Source organism: Chrysemys picta, chromosome 11 (genome assembly GCF_011386835.1).
Source record: "Chrysemys picta bellii isolate R12L10 chromosome 11, ASM1138683v2, whole genome shotgun sequence".
NCBI lineage: Eukaryota > Metazoa > Chordata > Testudines > Emydidae > Chrysemys > Chrysemys picta.
In genome coordinates, this window is record NC_088801.1 from 67,895,827 (window position 1) to 67,919,246 (window position 23,420).

General features: G+C 41.2%; 1 protein-coding gene across 2 annotated transcripts in view; it reads right to left on the reverse strand.

Annotated features, from left to right (window-relative positions):
• Positions 1 to 22,550, reverse strand: part of BARD1 (BRCA1 associated RING domain 1) — a 67,655-nt gene extending 45,105 nt beyond the window's left edge. Inside the window, exons 1-4 of one of the 2 annotated variants that reach the window (XM_065562138.1) lie at positions 22,235 to 22,550; positions 20,055 to 20,111; positions 15,240 to 15,385; positions 3,724 to 4,760 (exon numbers count right to left, since the gene is read on the reverse strand). In XM_065562138.1, coding sequence (XP_065418210.1) covers positions 3,724 to 4,760; positions 15,240 to 15,385; positions 20,055 to 20,111; positions 22,235 to 22,389 — 1,395 coding nt within the window. In that variant the 5' untranslated portion in view covers positions 22,390 to 22,550. The remainder of the gene's footprint in view (positions 1 to 3,723; positions 4,761 to 15,239; positions 15,386 to 20,054; positions 20,112 to 22,234) is intronic. The other variant, XM_065562139.1, reaches the window with a different exon arrangement.
• Between the last annotated feature and the right edge of the window lie 870 nt (positions 22,551 to 23,420).

Genomic DNA, 23,420 nt, shown 5'->3' on the forward strand with positions numbered 1-23,420 from the left:
AAAATCTATAAAGATAGCAGGCCGTAAAAGAGACCCAGTTTGGAAATAAGAACCATTCAAGAAATATGTTTGCTGATGATGTTTTAAAGAAAGTCATACCAGTGAACTGGTGGAAGTCACTTAAGCACTTGGATTCAGAGACTGTTGAAGTGATAATCTCACTTTTAACAGCCGTAGCTTCTTCTGTTGGTGTAGAAAGAATATTTTCTTCCTTTGGACTAATTCATTCGAAACTGAGAAATCGTTTGGAACCTGAAAAAGCAGGAAAACTTGTTTTTCTTTTCCAGATTACGAACAAAAAGGAAAATGAAGGTGAAGACAACTGAGTTAGCTGCAGATGCCAATATTTAAAGTTTCACATGTTGACCTGGCTGACATAGTGGAATTAATTTCTGGGGTTTTTTTTTTTTTTAATTACATTTAACTATTTTAGTTAAAACAATTTTAACAAAAACCTGATTTTAAAAAACTTGAACATTTAATTAAATTAAAAAATTCATATGTTTGTTTTGTTAAAATATTATGTTTGCTGTTTGAAGAAAAAAATCCAGAACACATAATGTTGTTGTTTTAGTTAAATAAAACAATTGAAATGTCTGTCTGATGATGTTCTCCTCCTAATACAGCATGGCAAGAAAATCCTCCAAATATTAATGATTAACCTGTTGAATTGGAGATATTTATGAAGTCATTGGGAGGCAAACTATCTGCTTCTATTACCTTTGGTAAATGAAATAACCAAACAATCATTCATTTTCTGATATAGCTGTAAAACTAATCTGAAAAGTGTTCATAATAAATCTCTTTAAAAATGCATAGTGTGTACCTTCTAAAAATGAAACCTACATCTATCTTGGAGTTGTGAAGAATATGTATTAAGGTTATAACAATCAACAAGAATGCACTTTTATGTAGAAATTCATGATTAAATCGAGTCTTCCTGACTAGTGATTTAAATCAAATCCATCCTGACTGCAGTGTAGATGTTTCAGCACAGGCTGAAGCGTGGGCTTTAGGATCCCATGAGGTGGGGGAGTCCCAGTGCTCGAGGTCAAACCTGCATGTCTACACTTAAAGGCAGTCACATTCTATTTTAGGGCAACAGAGAAGCCCCATCTAATTAAAGCAATAATTAATAATACTGGATGTTTTTTTAATGCAAACAAAGAAAATAAGGAAAATTGTACCAGTACTAATGAGGAACAGCACCAGATTTCCATTTTTAGCTCACTGACTATAAACATCAAGAAAACTGTACCTTGATAATTGCACCTTATTGACTTCTTAGTTTACTGTGAATCTCACGATAATCTGCATAGCTGCTCTTTTCCCCCCCTCTCAAAAATACATTGAAGATACTGCAATCTTGAAGGAAAAGTGTTGGAAAGCTGTCAAGATAAGTCAAATTTTAGGACAATCAATCCTGACAGCATCCCTTAAAAAAATCCCCCTGGAAATATACAGGGGTAGTCTGTAAGCAGCATTTTAATAATAAAAGATGAGTATGCTGAATTTGTGAACTGAGGTAATAGCAGGACCATCCTTAGAGCTCTCAAGTCGCTAACTACAGTATATAATTGTCTCTACCATGACTAATTAAGTATAAATGATTTCAAACCGAGGATTTGTACTCATAATCGATAGGTTCTACTTCCATTTAATCAAATGGAAGAATTGTTTCATAAGCAGCAGGTGAGAACTGCTATAATGCCTCCATGAAAGGCAGAAAACAGTTATTTATCAAGGAAATTCTTTAACTCTACAACTAGAAATGCTGTGTATCAATGTCAGGATATTTACAGGTATATCAATTCTAGAGGTACAGGAATTTTATTGATGAGTATTTCTTTTATGTATGATTTAGTATAAAATATATTTAAAGTGCTAATGCACAAAGCACAAGTTCTTTGAAATGACCTGAGATAACGTTACCAAAGTTTTCCATATGTGATACTTCTGTCTGATCCCCCTAAAAGAGAACTTGAGGTGCTGTACATCAGAAAATAAAAAACACCTTCTTAAGAGGACACCAACTTAAAGGTAATTTATGTCAAACAGTTTTATTTGCTATTATAACACCTATGATTACTATAGCCAAAAAGAGAATGAAAAAAAATCCCTCCCCTTCTTGTTTATTTAGTGAACTTGACAACAATGACTACACAGGGGGAAACAGTTAACTAAGTACAAACCGTTTTTCCTGTTTGTGTGGGTCTTTCACACAGCAGCAAGGGAGAGGAAAAACCGTTTTAAAGTAATAGGAGCATGCCACTGCAACACTGCAGAAAGCTGACAAAGGGACTCTCTGACTGTAAAACATCAGGGAAACTGGCAGGTTTGATCACAGATGAATGAACACTGTAAATGCAAAGCATCATTAAAGAAAATCAAATTGCATCCAGGAATCCTAACTCTCAGTCTCCTGCTATAACCATCAGATCATCCCCTCTTCTCCCAGAGACTGGAACACAGTACAAAAATCCTGATACGGAGCAATCCACCTCTGTCTACCAAACAGTTACATGACTGAATTTTTGCTTTCAATTTTGTTTAAGAAAACCATCTAAAAAGTGATACTAGAAGATTATTATTAGTGCTGTAAAGTCAAGGTCTAGAAAACTAGGCAATGCCAGTATTCAGGTAGTCTTGTGCAACACTAATTATAGTTAAATAATCCAGCTCCAATGTTGATGTGGTCATTGAACAGCCAACCAATTAATTGTTAAGGTCACCTAGCAGGGTAGACTTGAAATATCAAAAATAAACCCAAGACAATGTCGATCACACGTTCAACTTTTTAGCATATACAATATCTTTAGAACAAAGCCTAGACAGAGATCACTTTCTGAAAGTCATGTGCAAGACAATCCTAGCCGATGTTGGAGTGTACATTGAAATCTCCAAGGGTAACAGTCTACAAGAACCACACCTTTGACATCAATTTGGAAAAACCAGGGTATTTCTACACTGGGGGGAAAGGGGACATACCCCAGCGAGTGTCAGAGCCAGGGCAAACTGAATAAGGCTTGCAGGACTCACGCTGTGGGCCTGAAAACAGCAGCATAGATGTCCCCGCTTGGGCTGGAGCCCAGGCTCTGAAACCTGGCAAAGGGGATGGGTCTCAGGGTATGCCTACACTGCAATTAAACCCCCATGCCAGCTGACTCAAGCTACAAGGCTGTTTAACTGCCTATAGACCTTCAGGCTCGAGCTGGAGCCCGGGCTCTGGGACCTTGCAAGGGGGGAGGGTTCCAGACCCTGGCTCCAGCCCGAGCCTGAATGCCTACACTACAATTAAACAGGCTCTTGCCCAAGCTGGAGTCAGCGGACACGGGCCAGCCATGGGTGTTTAATTGCAGTGTAGACAGACTCTCAGAGCCCAGGCTCCAGCTTGAGTGGGAACATCTACACTGCTCTTTTTAGCCCCCTACCACAAGGCTGAGTCAGTTGACCTCCAGCTCCGAGAATCACTGCCATAAGGCTTTGTTTTTTGTTTGTTTGTTGGGGGGGTGGGTGGGGACAGTGTTTGCAGTGTAGACATACCCGCATTACACTTGGTGATCTACATAACAGCAGAACCATAAAAATTGGCCCTGCCCCAGAAAAACATAAGATATGGAACTAATGTTGTAATTTTAAAGTGACAGTCTGAAAAACATTTGCACTGGTCTTAAAGTGACCACTGAACCATTGTCTCAAACCAGAAGAATAAGAAAGTCCTACCTTGATGGAAGCAACGTGGAGCAAGGACTCTCCTCTGTGATTCCTTTTGGTAGTTGTGTTATTACTAGGAGACTTCTTCAAGAGGGAAGGGCTGTGTGTTGTTTCCATTTGATTATGAGTATTTGAAGTGAATGGGGTAGAGGGAGTTTTCGAAAGTGAAGGGCTATTGATTTCTTGAAAGATTGCAGAGCTTCTTGTCTTTGATAAGGTGCCACCAGTAAGTTTAAATGCAGGAGAGGAGATATGAACTGGAGTTCCATGTTCAGTAGTTGGAGAGATTTTAACAATGCTCATGGCAGTTACCTCAGGATTGCAAACACCCTGGTTGACTGAGTGCGTATCAGCACGCTGATCACTTCTTCTCAGTCTTTTAGCATGAGATATAGTGGGGGATATGGACTGCTGCCTTCCGCGCTTTAAAGGAGTAATTTCATTTTCTGATGGCAGAGGTTTCTCTGTATTAAAACCATTCATTGTATTAACTTGTGCAGAGCTATCTTTATCCTCTGTGGGTTTTACTTGTGTGTCCATTTCCAAGTGGGATTCTCTTCCATCCTTAAGGTCGGTTTCCATTACAAACTCCTGTCCTATTGTCTCTTCCGTACTATGTGGTTCGGGGCTGCATAGAACTAATGACTGGCTGCAAAAGGTCACAGTCTTTTCTTTAAATTCATCTTGGGTCTCCCCTTCGATTCCACTGCCCTCTTTCTGCTTTTCCTTCTCTATACCCCACACTTTGTTGATGTCTGCTAGACTCTTTTTCTTCAGTTTTTTCTTCGATCTGTGTGATGGTGGTTCCTTGGTCATCTTGGAAGGCTTCTCTTGAGGAGGAGAAGGAAGGAAGTCAAAAGTAGAAGATGGGCCTTGGTTAATGCAACCACTATTAGTCACCAGTTGATTCTGCTTCTGAAGGGAACTATTGTTTAGCACACATCTGATCTTCCTACTGCGTGGGCTGAACCACATTTTTATCTGCTTCTTCTTACTTCTTGTTTCATGATCAGGACCTACTGACGTGAACAAGTCTTCTGCAGAATCTGGTAGGAGACAGGGATTTTTTAAAATGAGCTTTAAGGCCAATATCAGCTGTTTACCATTCTGGAAATAGAACTGTAAATCAAAATTTTGAATATTAAAAATGGAAGCCTTTATGAGATTGTAATAAATATATTACTTCTATTTCAGTGCATTAGATTTCCAGCCATAATTCTGTCTTCTCCACATCTTCTATTTTTAGAATTAGTAGCAGTACCCACTCTTCTAACTCAAGCAGTAGTAAGTTTATGGATACCATAAAGCAGACAGGCCTGCTACTTTCCTACTCCCCAACAGAAAGGAGTTTGAGATAATTTCACTTTTAACAAAATTCACATGAAAAATTGCAAAGACAGATCTGACTAAAAACTCCTTAGTGTAGCAGTCAAACGCCAAAACAAATATTTCCAATACTCTTCAGAAATGACATTTCAAGATAGAAGGCTTTCCTATCCTTAGCTAAATTACCCTACTTATCCCTCCAATTAAGTGTAGTTAAATATTTAGAGAATCAGTTAAAAAAAAAAAAAAAAAAAAAAAGATACATATGGCATTAGGCTGAGATTTACTTCAAAAACAATACAACCTCAGGCTAGCTGGATCATTTAAATATCCAGTAATAGCTACAGTATACAGGCATGATGGTTGTCAACTACAGCATTATAGATTCTCCGCTTACTTTAAGGAATGGGTTTGATGGAAAGTTAAAATTAAGACAAATCCTGTAACTAGTTACCCTTCATAAAGATCTCAGATCCAATTTTGTTTTAGCAATGGTATCTAAAAAAGGAAGGGCTCGATTGCAAACAGATGCACAATATAAAATGCAGATAATATTTACTTTCATTTTGTCTTCACTGTTTACACAACTAGCAGAGTCTACTCTAAAATATTTACCGTGATATAACTATCATTCACCTCTATGGACTAGAGAACAAGAGTTAAATAAATCTGCAAGAGTCATGTGTGTAGAGATATTGTACCAGCCCAGATTATTTTTACACATATAGCACAATAAGACAAGTCCTAGAGATACCGTGATGATAGGCACTATCTTTCTGTAGTACAAATTCTTCTAAAGCAATATTAATCCCATTAAACATTTGCACAGCAAGTTGTGCTTCAGATGTACCACTTGTGGCATCAATAGTGCTTGGAAAATGGATTACAAAGATTCTCAAAGTGATCTGTGGACTACTGATGGTAAACAGAGGGCTGGCTTGTCACATGGAAGTGGGACTCCTCATTTTCAGATTAGTTGAATTAAAAGAATGCCAAAAATATACTGAATACTTTCCTAGTATTTTTCCTATAAGCAATTGCTTCCATTGCTATATGGATGTTGCATAATTATTAATAGGAGGGGATATATTCAAAAGACTATTAAGATGTGGTCTACACTCTGAGAAAGTTTGAGTATTCCCTGATTTCCAGAAACCTACTAGCCACAGGCCAATATAAAAAATGAGCCATAAAAATTTAGCTGCCTACCTAGCTTCTAGGAAGGGGATTACTGGACTCTTACAAAGTATTGTCCCTTGACCCTCTCCAGAAGCTTCATCTTTCAGAAGAACCATTGCTTAGTAGTATCAGCTATATGTGAATCTCTTCACCTGGTTACTGGGAAAAAGCAGCAACACTCATTCGCCTACCTATTTAGGGACTCTCACATGGGGGGAGAAGAGAATTAGGATAATTGCCAACTCTACGTCTATGATGCATCTACAGATGCAGAGGCTTTTTCAGAGTTCTGAGAGAAAGAGGAGACACGCCTGAGACATTGAACCCTCATCAACTCCTCCTTTTTATAAATCCATCGAAGATTAACATGTGTCCAGTTGGGGAGGAAGACAATGGATCTCATAGAATATCAGGGTTGGAAGGGACCTCGGGAGGTCATCTAGTCCAACCCCCTGCTCAAAGCAGGACCCATCCCCAACTAAATCCCCAAACTGCCCCCTCAAGGATTGAACTCACAACCTTGGGTTTAGCAGGCCAATGCTCAAACCACTGAGCTATCTTCCCCGCCACCACCCCTTCAATTCTATCTGCAGAAGGATGTTCACATGGATCTATGTTACAATTTAAGAATTGTATATTAGCTACAAAAAGGAAGTTCTCACAGTCATTTATACAAAGAGGGCATTACACTGATAACTAAAAACACTCAAATTAAGCCTCCTTCAGAAAAAGTTGCAAGAAGATTTTGATCCAAAGGAATCAGATGCTGCTTCCGAGATGGAAACAAAAAGTTAATACAATTTGCATCTTAATGTAAATGAAGAAAGTTAGTTGTATGTGTTTAAAAGTTAATTCTTAATTCCACTTATATAAATCTCACCCCAAAATTTAAAAGTTAAATATTTAATAGGACAGACAGATCAACACAGCAGAATTTGCTAATTCTGGATTACCTGAAGCATTTACAATAATGTAAAAAAAACAACCCACTCTACCAGTATTAAAACCAGCCTATAATAACTCCAGCAAATTTACTCTTGATTATACACTGGTCTACAATTTTTGAGAAGTCGTCTGCTTCAGAGATAAAATGTGCTGTTTATTATATATTTTGATGTGCTGAATTCAAATATGACAATTAAAACAACTGATTGGCTACTGTTTCTAAGATATTTAAGTTTTTACATTTTATGTCTATGTATATTGTGTAGATAGTAGAGTTTTAATCATAGATTGTAAACCTAGGTCTTTTCATGTGTTTATGGTTGCTTTACATGATAATATTTCACCTGTCCTGTTTATGTAACACTTTAAAAATCAGCAAAAGGGGTATATAAATAAAATTGATTATGAAACAAAAGGCAAAAAACTATTATGTACATAGTTTAGTCCTATTCAGTGTCTACTCGGCGCTTCTTGGCTTGTCTCTTGTATTCATTAAATGGAGCATCTCTTGTCACTGTCCAGCAATAGTCTGCAAGCATTGATGGGCTCCATTTGCCCTGATAGCATTTCTCCATTGTTGCAATGTCCTGGTGAAATCGCTCGCCGTGCTCGTCGCTCGCAGTTCGGTGGAAAAAATAGCTAGATGAGAGTGCAAAAAATGTATCTTTAGTGACATGTTGCAACCAAGGCTTTTGTATGCCTTGAGGAGGTTTTCCACCAACAACCTGTAGTTGTCTGCCTTGCTGTTTCCGAGAAAATTTATTGCCACTAACTGGAAGGCTTTCCATGCCGTCTTTTCCTTGCCACACAGTGCATGGTCAAATGCATCATCTCGAAGAAGTTCACGAATCTGAGGACCAACAAAGACACCTTCCTTTATCTTAGCTTCACTTAGCCTTGGAAATTTTCCACGGAGGTACTTGAAAGCTGCCTGTGTTTTGTCAATGGCCTTGACAAAGTTCTTCATCAGACCCAGCTTGATGTGTAAGGGTGGTAACAAATCTTCCTTGATTCAACAAGTGGTGGATGCTGAACACTTTTCCTCCCAGGCTCCAATGACTGTCGGAGTGGTCAATCTTTCTTGATGTAGTGGGAATCTCTTGCACGACTATCCCATTCGCAGAGAAAACAGCAGTACTTTGTGTATCCAGTCTGCAGACCAAGCAAGAGAGCAACAACCTTCAAATCGCCACAAAGCTGCCACTGATGTTGGTCATCGTTTATGCACCTCAAAAGTTGTTTCATGTTGTCATAGGTTTCCTTCATATGGACTGCATGACCAACTGGAATTGATGGCAAAACATTGCCATTATGCAATAAAACAGTTTTAAGACTCGTCTTCGATGAATCAATGAACAGTCTCCACTCATCTGGATCGTGAACGATGTTGAGGGCTGCCATCACACCATCGATGCTGTTGCAGGCTACAAGATCACCTTCTAGGAAGAAGAATGGGACAAGATCCTTTTGACGGTCATGGAACATGGAAACCCTAACATCACCTGCCAGGAGATTCCACTGCTGTAGTCTGGAGCCCAACAGCTCTGCCTTACTCTTGGGTAGTTCCAAATCCCTGACAAGGTCATTCAGTTCACCTTGTGTTATGAGGTGTGGTTCAGAGGAGGAGGATGGGAGAAAATGTGGGTCCTGTGACATTTATGGTTCAGGACCAGAAGTTTCATCCTGCTCCTCATCTGACTCAAGTGAGAATGATTCTGGTGCATCAGGAACTGGCAGTCCTTCTCCGTGGGGTACTGGGCATATAGCTGATGGAATGTTTGAATAATGCACAGTCCACTTTTTCTTCTTTGACACACCTTTCCCAACTGGAGGCACCATGCAGAAGTAATAATTGCTGGTATGATCTGTTGGCACTCTCCAAATCATTAGCACTGCAAAAGGCATAGATTTCCTTTTCCTGTTCAACCACTGGCGAAGATTTGTTGCACAAGTGTTGCAGCATATGTGTGGGGCCCACCTCTTGTCCTGATCTCCAATTTTGCAGCCAAAATAAAGGTGATAGACTTTCTTAACCATAGTGGTTATACTGCGCTTTTGTGATGCAAAAGTCACTTCACCACAAACATAGCAGAAGTTATCTGCACTGTTCACACAAGTACGAGGCATCTCTGCTCACTTTGGCTAAACAGAAATGTGTCCCTTTGCAAAATCAAAGGCTGACAAATAAGAGAGCACGACACTGTATGATTTCTAGAGCTGATATAGGGCAATTTGTTCAGCAGAGTGATGTAAGCTTCGTTATGATTGCATCATCCATGACTTCTAGGAATAACATGATGCAATTTATATCATGTATGATGCAATACCAGCTTCAGATTGCATCATTCATTGTTTTGCCTAAAAAGCAAGTGCTGTCCAAACCCAGTCATAGATTTATTCATAGATCCAGTCAAAGATGTATTTTAGTAATTTCTGGTTTAAATGGAGATCCCTTCCCTTTATAACTCACTTATCCTCGGCCATTCCCAAGTAAAGGGTCATATATACTGGCCCAATAGCATATCTTGAAAACTAGAGCCAATCAACAATTTTAAGCATCATTTTCGTTCTCAGTGACCCAGAATTAGTAAAGTTTGACTACATTTATTTCAGAAGCATTTTGGCTGTAGAGCAGTGTTACCTACATGCTAAACATAATATTCATATACATGATAAATTAACAGAAACATCTCTATTCACAAAGTCTGGTTTATTTTATTTTCACATAATAAAACCAAGTTTCTTAATGCTGACATTTAACAGAAATCAATTCTGTGGATTTTAAAATGATTCAGACCAGACAAAAATATTATGAGGTACAGAGAAACTTAACGCTAAAGAGCTCCATATTCAAGTTTTTGCTGTAATGCAATAATAAACTGTAGAGGAAAAAGAAGCAATTAGAAAATGTGTCTTAGCTATCATTAATCTGCATCAAAGGAATATAATGATGCACATTGTGTGTCTTTCAAATTATTCTCTATTATGGGTTTCAGAAGAGAAGTTGAGAAATCTCTTTGACAAACTAGTCCCTTATTAAAAATCAAAGGGAAGTGCTTTGGTACCATCTGTGCAACATTAGTGCCTTCACTGAAGAATGATTATTTTGCAAGTTAAGTATTCAGCAATGGGGGGAAAGAAAAAAAAAAGAAAAAGAAATTCCAGCTATTCAAACACTCATCTTTAGCTATTATGAAAAATGTCACAGCACACACAAAATGCAATGTAATCTCTTACAGAAGGCATCCGATGTGTTTCCCTCCACACCAAAAAATTAGAAACTAAATTGTGATCTATAAAGGCTAATCAAAGTTAATCTTTTTTGCTGCCCACCAGCATCAATGTGTGCTTAACAGGATCTGACCAACACCTGTAAAGTCTGGTTTAATATAAGGAAGGGAAAGAGAATTTTAAAAAGCTTTCAATTTAACTATTATTCTAAGGTATATGATGTCATGAAGAATAAGATAAAATTATCTATAAATGGTTGTCAGGAAAATTTATGACAGACAATCTCTTCTCTTTAAAGTACATTGAACTGAGAAAATCTGCTGAAGTATTTAGAAGCTAATTTTGAAAGGTACTACTGTAAATCAGGCTTCTTTATCTCTAGTATGCCATATATTATGTCTATGATTCGACAAGTTCTTCCTAATTACCCACCTTAATTACAGTAATTATATACTTTCTAGTAAATGCAGGTAATAAGGTTCACTTGGAAAGGGAATTGTCAAAAATGGTGAAACAAAAAAGCCTTGCAACTCTGGGGATGACAGAGCTATTAATGACAATAATTCAGAGGAGCAGTTTATCTCCTCCTTCCCAGTGGAGAAGAGGACTTTTGTATTTTGGGAAAGGGAGAAGAATATTCAAAGTCAAATAAAAGTCATTATTAGCAATTGCAGCAACATACACTTGCTGCATCCCTCGGGGGGAGGGATAGCTCAGTGGTTTGAGCATTGGCCTGCTAAACCCAGGGTTGTGAGTTCAATCCTTGAGGGGGCCACTTGGGGATCTGGGGCAAAATCAGTACTTGGTCCTGCTAGTGAAGGCAGGGGGCTGGACTCGATGACCTTTCAAGGTCCCTTCCAGTTCTAGGAGATGGGATATCTCCATTAATTTATTTATTTATTAAATTTATTTATTTATTTATACACAATATTTCAGGTGAAGGTGTTAGTGAAAGGTTTTTGTAGTTCTAGGAGACGTCTTCAAAAATTTAAAGGTTTCAGAGTAGCAGCCGTGTTAGTCTGTATCCGCAAAAAGAAGAACAGGAGGACTTGTGGCACCTTAGAGACTAACAAATTTATTAGAGCATAAGCTTTCGTGGACTACAGCCCACTTCTTCGGATGCATATTCGGCTGTAGTCCACGAAAGCTTATGCTCTAATAAATTTGTTAGTCTCTAAGGTGCCACAAGTCCTCCTGTTCTTCTTTTTTCAAAAATTTAATTCTTCATAATATACAGAGAGTACATGTACAAATCTAGAGAATATCGAGACAAGAACACAGTTAAGTGCAATTCTACTAAACATATGGCATGCTTTAATGCACAGATAGAAAAGATGGAAGTTGGTATGCAGGCACAGTAGTTGATTTTCTATTATATACTCCATTTTGTGCCCTATATGGGTATAATCAAGCCCTTACTATGTCACAATTGCTTGTATTCAAGATTTCATAAAATAGTTTAATTGTTTAAGGAGCAGCATCATAGATTCAATGCTGGCTAAACAAGATACATTCTTAAGGTATTCTAATTTTTAATTCAATTGCATGTGAATTAAAAATTTAACTGTTCCATTAACACATTCAGTAACTGTATTGCCACCTGCAGGCTGTTTCTTAGAACACAATTCCAATATTAACCACTTTTTCTTTTAAGATGTGTAGATTCAAGTCTACACAATTGCAGAACTTACTTTACAATTGCAGATTTGTTCTCCATTTTGTGGTATAAAAAGGTGGTTAAAGAGATAGCACTTTTTTGAGAGAAAGAGAGAGCAGAACACAAATCCAACAAATCAAAGTTCTCCACTTAGGTATACATACTACCAGCCACTTATACTCAAGGGCAACAGAAATCTGACTACTTTGTTTTCTTGTCTATTAGAGAGCATGCTGCTTAAGACTGGCTCCAAATGCAGGATCCCAAGTGTAAATACTAAAAGATGGTCTCTCACCAACAGAAGTTGGCCTAACAAAAATAAATAAATAAATAACCTCACCCCCACTTTGTCTCTCTAATATCCTGGGACCGACACAGCTACAACTACACTGCATACAAAAGCTGGTCTTAGCACTTAAGACACTGAACTGGAAGTCAGTCATGGGTCCCACCCCAAGTTCTGCCTCAGACCTCAGGCCACTCAATCTCTAAAATGAGAGTTAAAAAACAAACAAACAAACAAAAACACACCCTTCCTTTCTCTCACCCCGTCTTGTCTATTTAGACTGGCGGCTCTTCAGAGCAAGGGTTATCAGACTAGGTGCCTTTATAGCAACAAGGACAATGTGGCCAAGATCACCGTTGGGGACTATGCACACTAACTAAGAAAAGAGACCCCATATTCTGGATCCAGTTTTTCACTCGAGGCTCCAACAGCAGGAGTCCAGGACAGACACTTTTTTCTGTGTGTGCTGCAGGCTAGCTCAAAAGCAGCTGGTCCCCCAACACACAAATACTTTCCTGGAATGGCATCCATGTGCAATAGTTGAGTCTGATACCCCTTCCAGCACAACCACCTTCCTGCCCTCCTGCTCCACTCACAAAAACTGCCCCAAAACTCATCTTTGTCCATCATGTTGGTGTTACCAAATCTCTGCTGCAAAGACAGCTTGCTCCTGATTTCCACCCATCCTCAATTACATGGAGAAGGCCCCTTCCAAAATTACTCCACATATGCATGTGGAAGCAGAATAATAACTTGCTCTATTTGCCTTGCTACACACACAAACAAATGCAAAAGGCACAACCACAAAAATATAAATCTGTTCATTTCTTATTGCCATAGGACAAAAATCTGGCTGAAAGTAAGCCTTGGCATGAAGGGTTACTTTTTTGTGGCTTTACTATATTTGTATTGTCTTTAGTAACCCACCTGGAACCCTGCAAAAATACATTGATCTACATTGTGCAAATTACCATCATAACCACAAAGGTCTGATCCTGCAAAGCCATATATATATTTAACTTAACACTTGTGAGGTAGTTCCACTAGACACACATCTATGGGAAGTGACAAATTTCCAAGGGCAAACAGGAGTGGCAAAACAACCTAGAATAGCACAATTTGTAAATCTTCAATTCCTGCAGCCTTCTATCATTCGTCATTAGATGCCTTTATTTTCATTTGATCGAGCCTAGTCACCTAGTTATGCCATCCATAGCATCTCTGACAATACACTATCAACATCCCTTAAGTTTTTTCCTTAAATCAGGAATGAGAGACTAATAAAAGGTCACTAATACTTAATAAGAGAGGAATCCTCCAAAAATGGAAAATTAATCACAATATCACTTTATATTTTAGCACTCTACTGCTGCAGTAGTACTGAAAAATTGCTTGTAAAAATACTGTAGTGATTTAAAAAAAACAGATTAGACACAATAAAGCTCAAGTTTCTCAAAGCTGAATACATTTATCTTTAAAATAATTTCAAGAAAATATTTCATCTGTTACTCTGGTTTCCACTGCATGGGCATAAACCATATTTTAAAATACATTTCATTCTATTCTTCTTGTAATTAAAGCCACCATATAGGGAAACTTCACTTCAGACCAAAATAACCTCATGCATGATTTTCTCCATTCATTTTGACATTTGGAGTACCATTAAAGTTCACTCGATAACCATAAAAGGTTGTTCCTCAGCTTTGACTATTATTCTTCAACACTATATAAAAGTGCCTCAAGCCAATCACTTCAAAAGCCCTCCCTTCCCATTATACGCCTAAAGAGCTTCACCACACTTAAATATTTCCCCTAACCCTATTAAACTGTCATCCACATTTTCTATCTTACTCATAGCTTTTGATTACCCAGAGATTTCAGCTGCGTAAGAAAAAACTCTTCATTTACTGTTAGATGTGTCCTTTAGCCTCGCTGCTTCAGTGATATCACAATCCAGTGTTTGGATGTCAAAAAAGGACTACCATAGCAGTGATTGTGATGTGAACCTTTTGGGGGAATCAGGTTGATAAAGGAGAATCTTCTATTTAGCTTAATATTGGAAATAAGCAATGAAGAAAAGAAGTACCTTATCTGTATTTGACAGCTAAATGAGTGTTTTCTAAAATGTGATAACTACTCAAGAGACTCGCTACAATCATTTTGCCTCAATCTTCCCTTCTTTGTCAATCAGCCAAAAGTTTGGTAAGGAAATAATGGAAGTGAAATCCCAGATCAGCAACTCTGCAGTTTTATAGCTCAGTCACTACCACAAATGACAGATTTCCACAACAGAGAATAGGTACAGTTGTGTCATTTTGGTTTCTGACAATCCAAGAGAATTGAGACTCACCTCCCTCCCCATCATGAAGCAGAAAGCATAAATTTTCACATGTACAACAACCTAATCTGAAAACTAATGGGCACATTACATATTGGGCTGCAACAATGTGAGAATGGTAAGTAAAAAGAACCCTGCACCCTCAATGACATTGCCTTGTATAGGGCTCACTGAAGAATTAAGACTTAGAACTTTATACACACTCACAAATATACAGTATAGCACATGACAATGCTCGCCATTTTCCTACTTGTAATTCATCGTGTCATGTGACTTGGGAATGTTACATACCTTTAACTCTAAACTTAGCAGACAGATTCTAATGAATTGTGGACTAATGCAATTCTAGACTTTTTCCCTTTCTTTAGTAAGGATCTAGGTAGATTTGAAGGAGATAAATCCAGCAACTGTTCCATTCAAATGCAGATTTTCCAAAGAATGATTTGATATAACCTTTCAGAATCTTTAAAAAAAAGACAGTTTTCGCATCCTTTAAAAGCATATGAAATTGACCCAAGTTTGAATAGGGAGCACAATGTGGGGAGACTGAGGTCTTGTCTTACCTGTGACGTCTTTGCCCAGTAGATGTCGCAGTTTGCTGCACAGCTGGATCATGTTGTCTAGCTGCCTATTTATTTGCACATCTTGTACCCAGGCTGGCGTGTGACACACTGGGCATTCTGTGCCAATACAGTCACCCACACAAGCTCTGAAAGTCAAGCATGTATAAACACAAGTCATTCAACACAAGTAAACTGGCACATTCACTTCAGCATCCAGCTAGGTTAGCAGTGGATAGGCAAGTCTTTTTTATTTTAATACCAAAAAGCTGACAATGCAAAGAGTACAAGAATTACTTAAAATTCACTTTCCACTGCAGAAGAAGAAATCAACTATTTGGCCTGGCAAATTACAAGCCAGAATTAAGCAAGCCAAGTCCAAAAGTCTTATCAGGAAGCTGTGCCATCAAAACTGTTTAATAAACTTTTGAATCTCACACTCACCCAGGTTAATCAACATTTAAAATATTCCAAAGCTCCACTTCTACACATTGTTTCTGTTAACAGGGCATTACATTTTTGAGTAGCTTAACTCTAGATTCTTCTGTCCCCTCAACTAAACTGTGCTGTTTTTCAACAGTATTCTTTCTTACAAGTGTGATAGAAAATCCAATCAATGGTAAGCTATGACTTTCACCTGTGTTGTTAAAACTGTCTTGGTACTGTTAAGTTACATACCTCTCAACATTTCTCAGTAAGAAGTCCCCCAGGAGTCCATAGGTGTCGGAATTATTTTATCACTTTATTTTTTTCAGAGCGTTTGTCTCTGAAGAGCTCAAGGAGAAACAAGTTTGCTTAGTAAAGGTCACTTAAACCCAAACTTGTAGGTTCCAAATACTACTTTTCCATCCTCCTCCACGTAATTATATTTACTCATTTGATTACTCTGGCAAAAAGACTTTTGGGTCCACCATACAAGTTATCAGGTGGGATTCTCAAAAGCACCTATCTTATGTTTATGGGACTAGTGCTCTCTAGATTCATACCCTGGCTTGCCATGCACAAAGTCTCCATAGGCCTGACCTATGACATGACTTCAATGGGAGCAGTTAGGCCAACACTGCGGGGTTTTGAAAGTCTCTCTGAAACCACCACACTAAAGTATATTTCTCTGTTAATTTCAAGGTGGGAGATTTTTTCAAAAGCACAAATGACAGTTACGTGCCTGACATCTGTATCTTTGAAACTCTTTCCCCATGAACTTCACATTGTTGAAAGAACAAGTGGTCTTGCAGTTAAGGCACTGGATTGAGACTATGGAGATTTCAGTTCAATTTCTGGCTCAGACAGGCTCCTTGTGTGACATTTGGCAAGTCACTTATAGCCACGTTTTTAAAAGAACCCAGCTGATCTTGTTCTTAGTGGGAGCTGCCAGGTGCTGAGTATTTTGGAAGTTAAGCTGTTAATCTCTCTTTGCATCAGAAACTATTATCCCATATGTATATGTACACACACACACACACACACATATATACCACTATCTTCATGCATAACATCCATTCACTGTAGTTAACCCACTGAAGTTACGTTGGATCAGATCATACTACAGGGATTGAATTCAAATAATAAATATCACAGCCCATAAAAAAAATCTCCAAAATGTGACCCAATTACTGCAGGTCACTTACTTTCACACATTTATCTTTATACAACATTGTCACCCGTTTTCCCCGCTCTTTTAATATATTAATAGTTTTCTCTATTTGGTTGTGGACCAGAATAACCTCATGTCAGACTTTGACCTGACCTCTTGCTGGCTTGTTTGGAAACAAACTACTGTTGACTAGCCTAAACCACCATATAAAGTTCAACAAAATAAACAGCCACTATGCAGGAATAAGCCACCCCAGGAAACGGATTAGAAATGATGATCAGAAGGTACAGATGAATAATAAACTAGTTCACCACTGAATAAATAAAGGACCATGATACAGTTATTTGGAGTATATCAGTAATACAGACTATTTGCTTTCTAGCAGCAAGACCTGGAGGGGAAAAAAAAGCACCTTTTATCAAAAGCTAAGGTGCCCGTTGGTTACGCCTCCTGACCCTCAACACAGATTACAGCATCTTTTGATGTTCTGTAAGCTTTTCTTTAAAAAAAAAAAAAAAAAAAAAAAATCTTACTTCAATAATAATATCCAAATATCTTAGAAGATTTGTTCTCCAAATTAGAGAGGGGTTATCAAAAACTAAATTACTACGTTTTAGACGTCTGACAACCAGCCAATTAACTCAATTAAAGATTCCTAGTACTACTCCCCAATGATCCATATTACCACCTCTCAAAATTGCTTTTATTAAAACAATGATATATCCTACACATAGTAAAGTCTCTTGACCAAGACTAAATTTGAGGATTATTTTGCAGAGCATCAAATATTGTGCGGTAAGATGGTGTAAATGGAACAGGGCAAAAGGCTTCCAATAGAGCTTGAGAAATAGTGATTTAAGAGATCGGATGTGAGGTTCCACAGAAGTTGTAGACAATGTCTGGAAGAGAAACAGTGGCTGTGGTGGAAGTAGGTCACTTTGGGACCTTTTCAACAGATTTAAATGGGGAAAGATATCACCAGAAGCTCCATGGAAAGTGTGTAATTGCTGCCCTTTAATTTACTAGCCCTGAAGAATCAGAAAATGCCTCTTGCTACCATTTCCCCACCAAGGCCCTTAAGGCAACACAGAGTTAAAAGACCTGCAGCACAGACGCGGCTGGCCCAGGTCAGCTGACTAGGGCTCGTGGGGTTATAAAATTGCAGAGTAGATGTTCAGGCCTGATGTTTATGCAGCTTTGTACTGCAGATCAAATGCTTTGCTGGTAAGTAATTCAACTGTGCTCTATATGGCTTGAGATTAGTGTTTGAGGATCTGAGTGCTCTGAAACTTTATTCATTTCTTAAATGGCATGATAAGTGAGGAGGTACTCTTGCAATTCCAGCATTTGTCAAGGAAACGTTGGCTAACACTCAAAAGGCGTTTGAGTCTGAAGACACAGAGTCCTTACAACATATTATTAGAGACTCATACTGCTGTAACTCAGTATATGCTACAACTACTGGGTAGCAATGCTGTATGACCACAGCAAGAAAGAAAAGGAGACCCACAGAGACCTGAATTGCTTGCACCTCGAACTAGCCATCAAAAAGGACAAGTCATTGGCCAAACTCCTGCCACATGATAACAGTGTTGATGAACATGTCAAAGGGGCATCTTATCAAACAAAGATCTGGATGTCTATGCAACAGAGGTAAACCACATATTGGATCACCATTGCAAGATGGATGGAAAAATTTGGATAATGAACTATTTCCCATATTCTTCAAGGGCCCAGTGGCATCTAAGCTTCTATAAGACCTTATTTGTGTCTGTACCAGTATGCGTCATTGCACAATCAACAGTGTCTGTAGTCAGAACAATCTTCCCAGCACAGAACTGTGTACATGCCAAGGAAACGAAGACTGTGGCAACTCCCACGCTCTTGACCGAGATCATAATGATGAACAAAATGATAATGAAGTTGACCGGAAATGTCAGCCACACTATTACATTTAATGATACCTGTGCAAATTTATTATTAGATTTTGTTTTATCCTTTGGATCATTGTTGTGATGCTTTGAGGTCACAAAATCCAATATTGAGTCTTTAAACCAATGGAAGTGAATGTAAATATTTGAACCGGTTGATGGTGTCATTGTTTATACCTATTTCTTTGGTAACAACACTGTGTGACAGCTTCACATCATGCCTCATCTTAAAATAGACATAATAAGCTTTCAAATGACGTATGATGTGTGGTGTCTGCCACTCTCTTGCCTACACTGGAAAAGGGAGATCCCCACCTGAGGGAGAATATATTGACCACGTAACCTTTATGGGCACAGTGTCTATTGTATTAACAAGAGGTTACGGCGAAATGCAAATTATTGTCTTACAACTGGCATCAAGTAAACTGTTAAGCTAAGGACTTGCATATCTTCCCATCTCTAACCTGATCCTGCATGCTCCATGGGAATTTCTGGACAATAAAAACAGAAAGTGTTCTCCCTTTCCTGCTAGTTGGATACATTAAACCCTCTGCGTTTGCTTTGGTATGCCAATATAACCTATGAATACTTCTGCCTGTCCAATATGTACATTGTCCTCTCAGATGAGGGTACTACAGCGTGGACAAACTATTGAATCTTTCCAGACTAATTCCTGTAACTGAAAGACTCCTCTTGGTATTCTCAGCACTACAATTCAAATATAAAGAAGATAATTTTAGCCTTTCTGTTCAGATAATTTGCCTCTTACAAACACAACTCAGGGTAAACTAAAACCCTAAATATGTAGGCACTGATCCTGCTAAAATCTCCATTCAGACAGACCTCTGCACCCACCTGGACCCCTACTAAAGCCAAAAGGGGCTCTGCATGGGCTGATCTCTGTGGGATTAAGGCCTTAATCCCAAGATTTATGATTTCTTGTGAAGACCCAATCAGGCAGAGCTAATGGTTCCTTTTATTTAAAAAAAAAAAAAACATTTACACATCTAATTTTCCCTGTTGTATTCCCCATGCTCTTCCGTTCCCACAGAACAGACTATAAGAATAAGGACAGCATGAATTTCAAATATTACTCTCTTTTAAAACTGTTTAGCTTTTTCTTTTGACCTCACTGTCTCCAAACCAGGAAAACTTACACACATGTAGAACAGTCCCACTGATGTCAACTGAACTACTCAGAAATGGAAAGTTAAGGGTATTATACATAACTGTTTGCAGGACTGGGGTCCTTTTCTTTACAGCTGTTTCATATAAAGTAAATACGGTACTTACAGACAGAAGACATGCTCACATTTTCCCAAGCACACAGGTTCCTTAAGGATGTTCATGCTATTCAGAGAGGAAGGAAAGCATTAATGATTTAAAAAAGTCTTAGCTCCTAGAACACCAAAGAACCAATTAGTTTGAAGGCATCTGCATTTGTGCCTGCAGTTAAAACATTATTGCTAGCAGGACGCTAGCATGGTTTTCCTGATGAGCTTGAGATATTCTGTTTGAGGAGTAGTGTTATAAATCACGCTACTGAATAAGTGGAAAGTAGCATGGTTCTCTGATAAAATGTCTCCTTCCATAATAATCAGGGAAATCATTATAGAACCCAACAGCTTTGTAAGCCCACTGACAGCTAGCATGGTTCTGATTCCAATGTAGATGCATTTACTGCACAACCAGCTTCCTTAGGCTTTGTCCAGACAGCAGCAGATCAAGCTGACAACAGCTGTTTTCTGAAACAAGTAAACACAGCTCTGCTTCACTACATTAGCACTGCTCACTGTTAATCTCTCTAGGGAGGTATAAGCCCATTACCACAGTAGCCAAGTATTGGGAAAGTCAAGGGCATTTTTACAACAGTTTTACAACACAATCATTATAGGGTTTCAACTCCCTCTGAGGTGGATGTCCTTTTGGTCACACCACCTAACTATGCCAATGCAATTACATTAGAAACAGCAGATCCTCAACATTATAGAACCCTCCTCTAGGGCAGGATATCAGTTTCAGATGGTTTAATATGTCTGGTCTGGAGGTCAAAAGTGCTCTAGCAGGAAGCACTAAGGGTACCTATGGAACGGGGGTTGTTCGCTATTTATTCTAAGTGCTCAAGGACAGAACAGTGTATAATTCCTGTCTCCCAGAGTTCCTACACATTAACAACACTTAGGCCTCAGGCTGCCATCAGACAGGCTAGCCAGACTCTCATGAAGCCCCAGTGGGACTCTGAAGGGAAGACAGGAGTGTCAGGTAATGTGGGATCACACCAGCATGAGTTCTTATCACATATATATTAGGAATGGAGTGGGCCCCAGGAGATGGGAATGGGCCCCTCAGCTTCAGCCATGTCAATGCCAGGATAACCGAGGAGGGAGGATGATAAAGGGTGATCTGGAGAATTCCTGGAAGAGTATTGGCATGGGGATAACTTGTATGGACCAATCTCCCCACCAGATGACAGAAGGGGCCACAGGGGTGGGTCAGTCACTCCACAGCTGTGGAGAGGTCCCCTTGGGGTGGGTCAGTCTCTCCGCAGCAAAGGACAGGGGGGAATCCTGGGGGCAGGGCAGGCAGTCTCTCTACAGGAGAGGGTGTTTTGGGAGGAGCCCCAGGGGCCAGGTCAATCTCCCCATGGGGGGGGGAGGGTGTTTAAGGGGGGGTCGCAGGGGCCAGGTCAATCTCCCCATGGGGGGGGAGAAGGGTCACAGGGAGCCCCAGGGGGCAGGTCAGTCTCCCCGCAGGGGGGTTGTTTCAGGGACAGCCCCAAGGAGGTGAGTCGGTCTCTCCCCGCAGGGGGAAGGGCAGGATCCTGGGGGTGGGGGGGTATCTGTCCCCAGGGAAGGGGGGTCAGTCTCTCCCAGCGGGATGCGAGGGGGTATCTGTGACCGGGGGAAGGGCAGGATCCGGGGGGGGAGGGGAAGATCTGTCCCCGGGGGAAGGGCGGGATCCAGGGGGGAGGGGGAGATCTGTCCCCAGGAGGAGGACGGGATCATGGGGCAGGGGGGATCTGTCCCCAGGGGGAGGACGGGATCATGGGGCAGGGGGGATCTGTCCCCGGGGGGAGGACGGGATCATGGGGGTGGGGGGGGGAGATCTGTCCTCGGGGGAAAGGCGGGATCCAGGGAGAAGGGGAGATCTGTCCCCAGGGGGAGAGTGGGATCCCGGGGCGGGGGGGGGGGATCTGTCCCCGGGGGGAAGGGCAGGATCCGGGGGGGAATCTGTCCCCAGAGGGAGGGCAGGATCCGGGGGAGAGGGGGGTCCTGTCCCCGGGGGGAGGGCGGGATCCGGGGGCGGGACGGGATCTGTCCCCGGGGGGAGGGCGGGATCCGGGGGGGGGGAGATCTGTCCCTGGGGGGAGGGCGAGATCAGGGGCGGGAGGATCTGTCCCCGGGAAGGGCGAGTCAGTCTCTCCCAGGATCGCGGTGACTCCCCAGCCCGGGCCCCGGGGCAGGCGCGGTTACCAGCGGGAGCAGCGCAGCCGCCCCTCCAGCTGCCGCAGGGCGGCCCGGGTGCTGTCCCAGCAGCCGGCGGGCAGTTCCATGCCGAGCGGGGCAGGAACAGCCCTGCCTGCCTGTGCCGGCTGGTTCCCGGAGCGAGCCCGCAGCGCAGCCCACATCTTCCCGCTGCTACGGGGCAGGCCGCCGCTCAAACCAACCGCCGGCTCCCGCCCGAAGCACGGCGCATGCGCGGGTCGGCCCAGGGGGCGTAGCCGGGCGCGCGCACGGGTTGCGGAGCGCCCGAAGCCCCGCCCCAGAGGCAGAGCCGCTGCCGGAGGGACGGGAAACGGCCGGGCGGAGTCGCCAGGAGGGCGACTGCCCGGTTGGATCCCTCTTTCTTTGGGGGCGGGGCCTAGACTCCAGCCCCTCCCACCCTCTTTCCCGGGGGGCGGGGCCTAGACTCCAGCCCCTCCCTCCCTCTGCCCCAGGGGAGGGGCCCAGACACCCCCCTCCACTCCCCTCGCGGGGGGTCAGAGCCCAGACTCTCTCCTCCACTCCCCTCGCTCTGGGGGAGCAGGGCCGAGACATCCCCATTCTCCCCCATTCCCTGTGTGATGAGAGACTTTCTCTCCACTGTTGTGGCCATCAGCATTGCGGGGCCACACACCACAGAAGCCTTGGGGCTCGGTTGGCGGCCAGGAGCAGCTGGGCCAAGGCTCTCCGCACAGCTCCATAGCCCTGGCGGCAGAGCTGACCAGAGCTGCTGTGGGTCCATCATTATAGGTCATCCCTGCCCTGTGGGAACTCAATGGGAAAAGTGACACGATTTCCTTTGCGATCTCTGCTGGGAAGGGAGCAATGTACAGCCCACAACTCCCTAACCCCCCTCTGGCTGCCCCGCTCCTCATCCAGGCCCCATCACTTGTGAAGATCTCCAGCCCCATCGACTCCACTAGGTTCAAAGAAAGGAGGGATGGTGCCAGCCTTTTCTGCATATGGGAGCTCTCTAACTGCAAATCTAAGAACATGATCTCCCAGCAACATTAGTCCAACCAGTCCATTTGGCAAGCACTGCACATTTTAATAAATGTTTGCAGGATTGGGCCATTTAAACCAACTGCAAGTGTCGCAGCATCTGAAAAAAAGTCACTGCCTACAGCTTCAAAACTACACAATTTACTCAGTTAAAGAATTGCAGCCCAGGGTACAG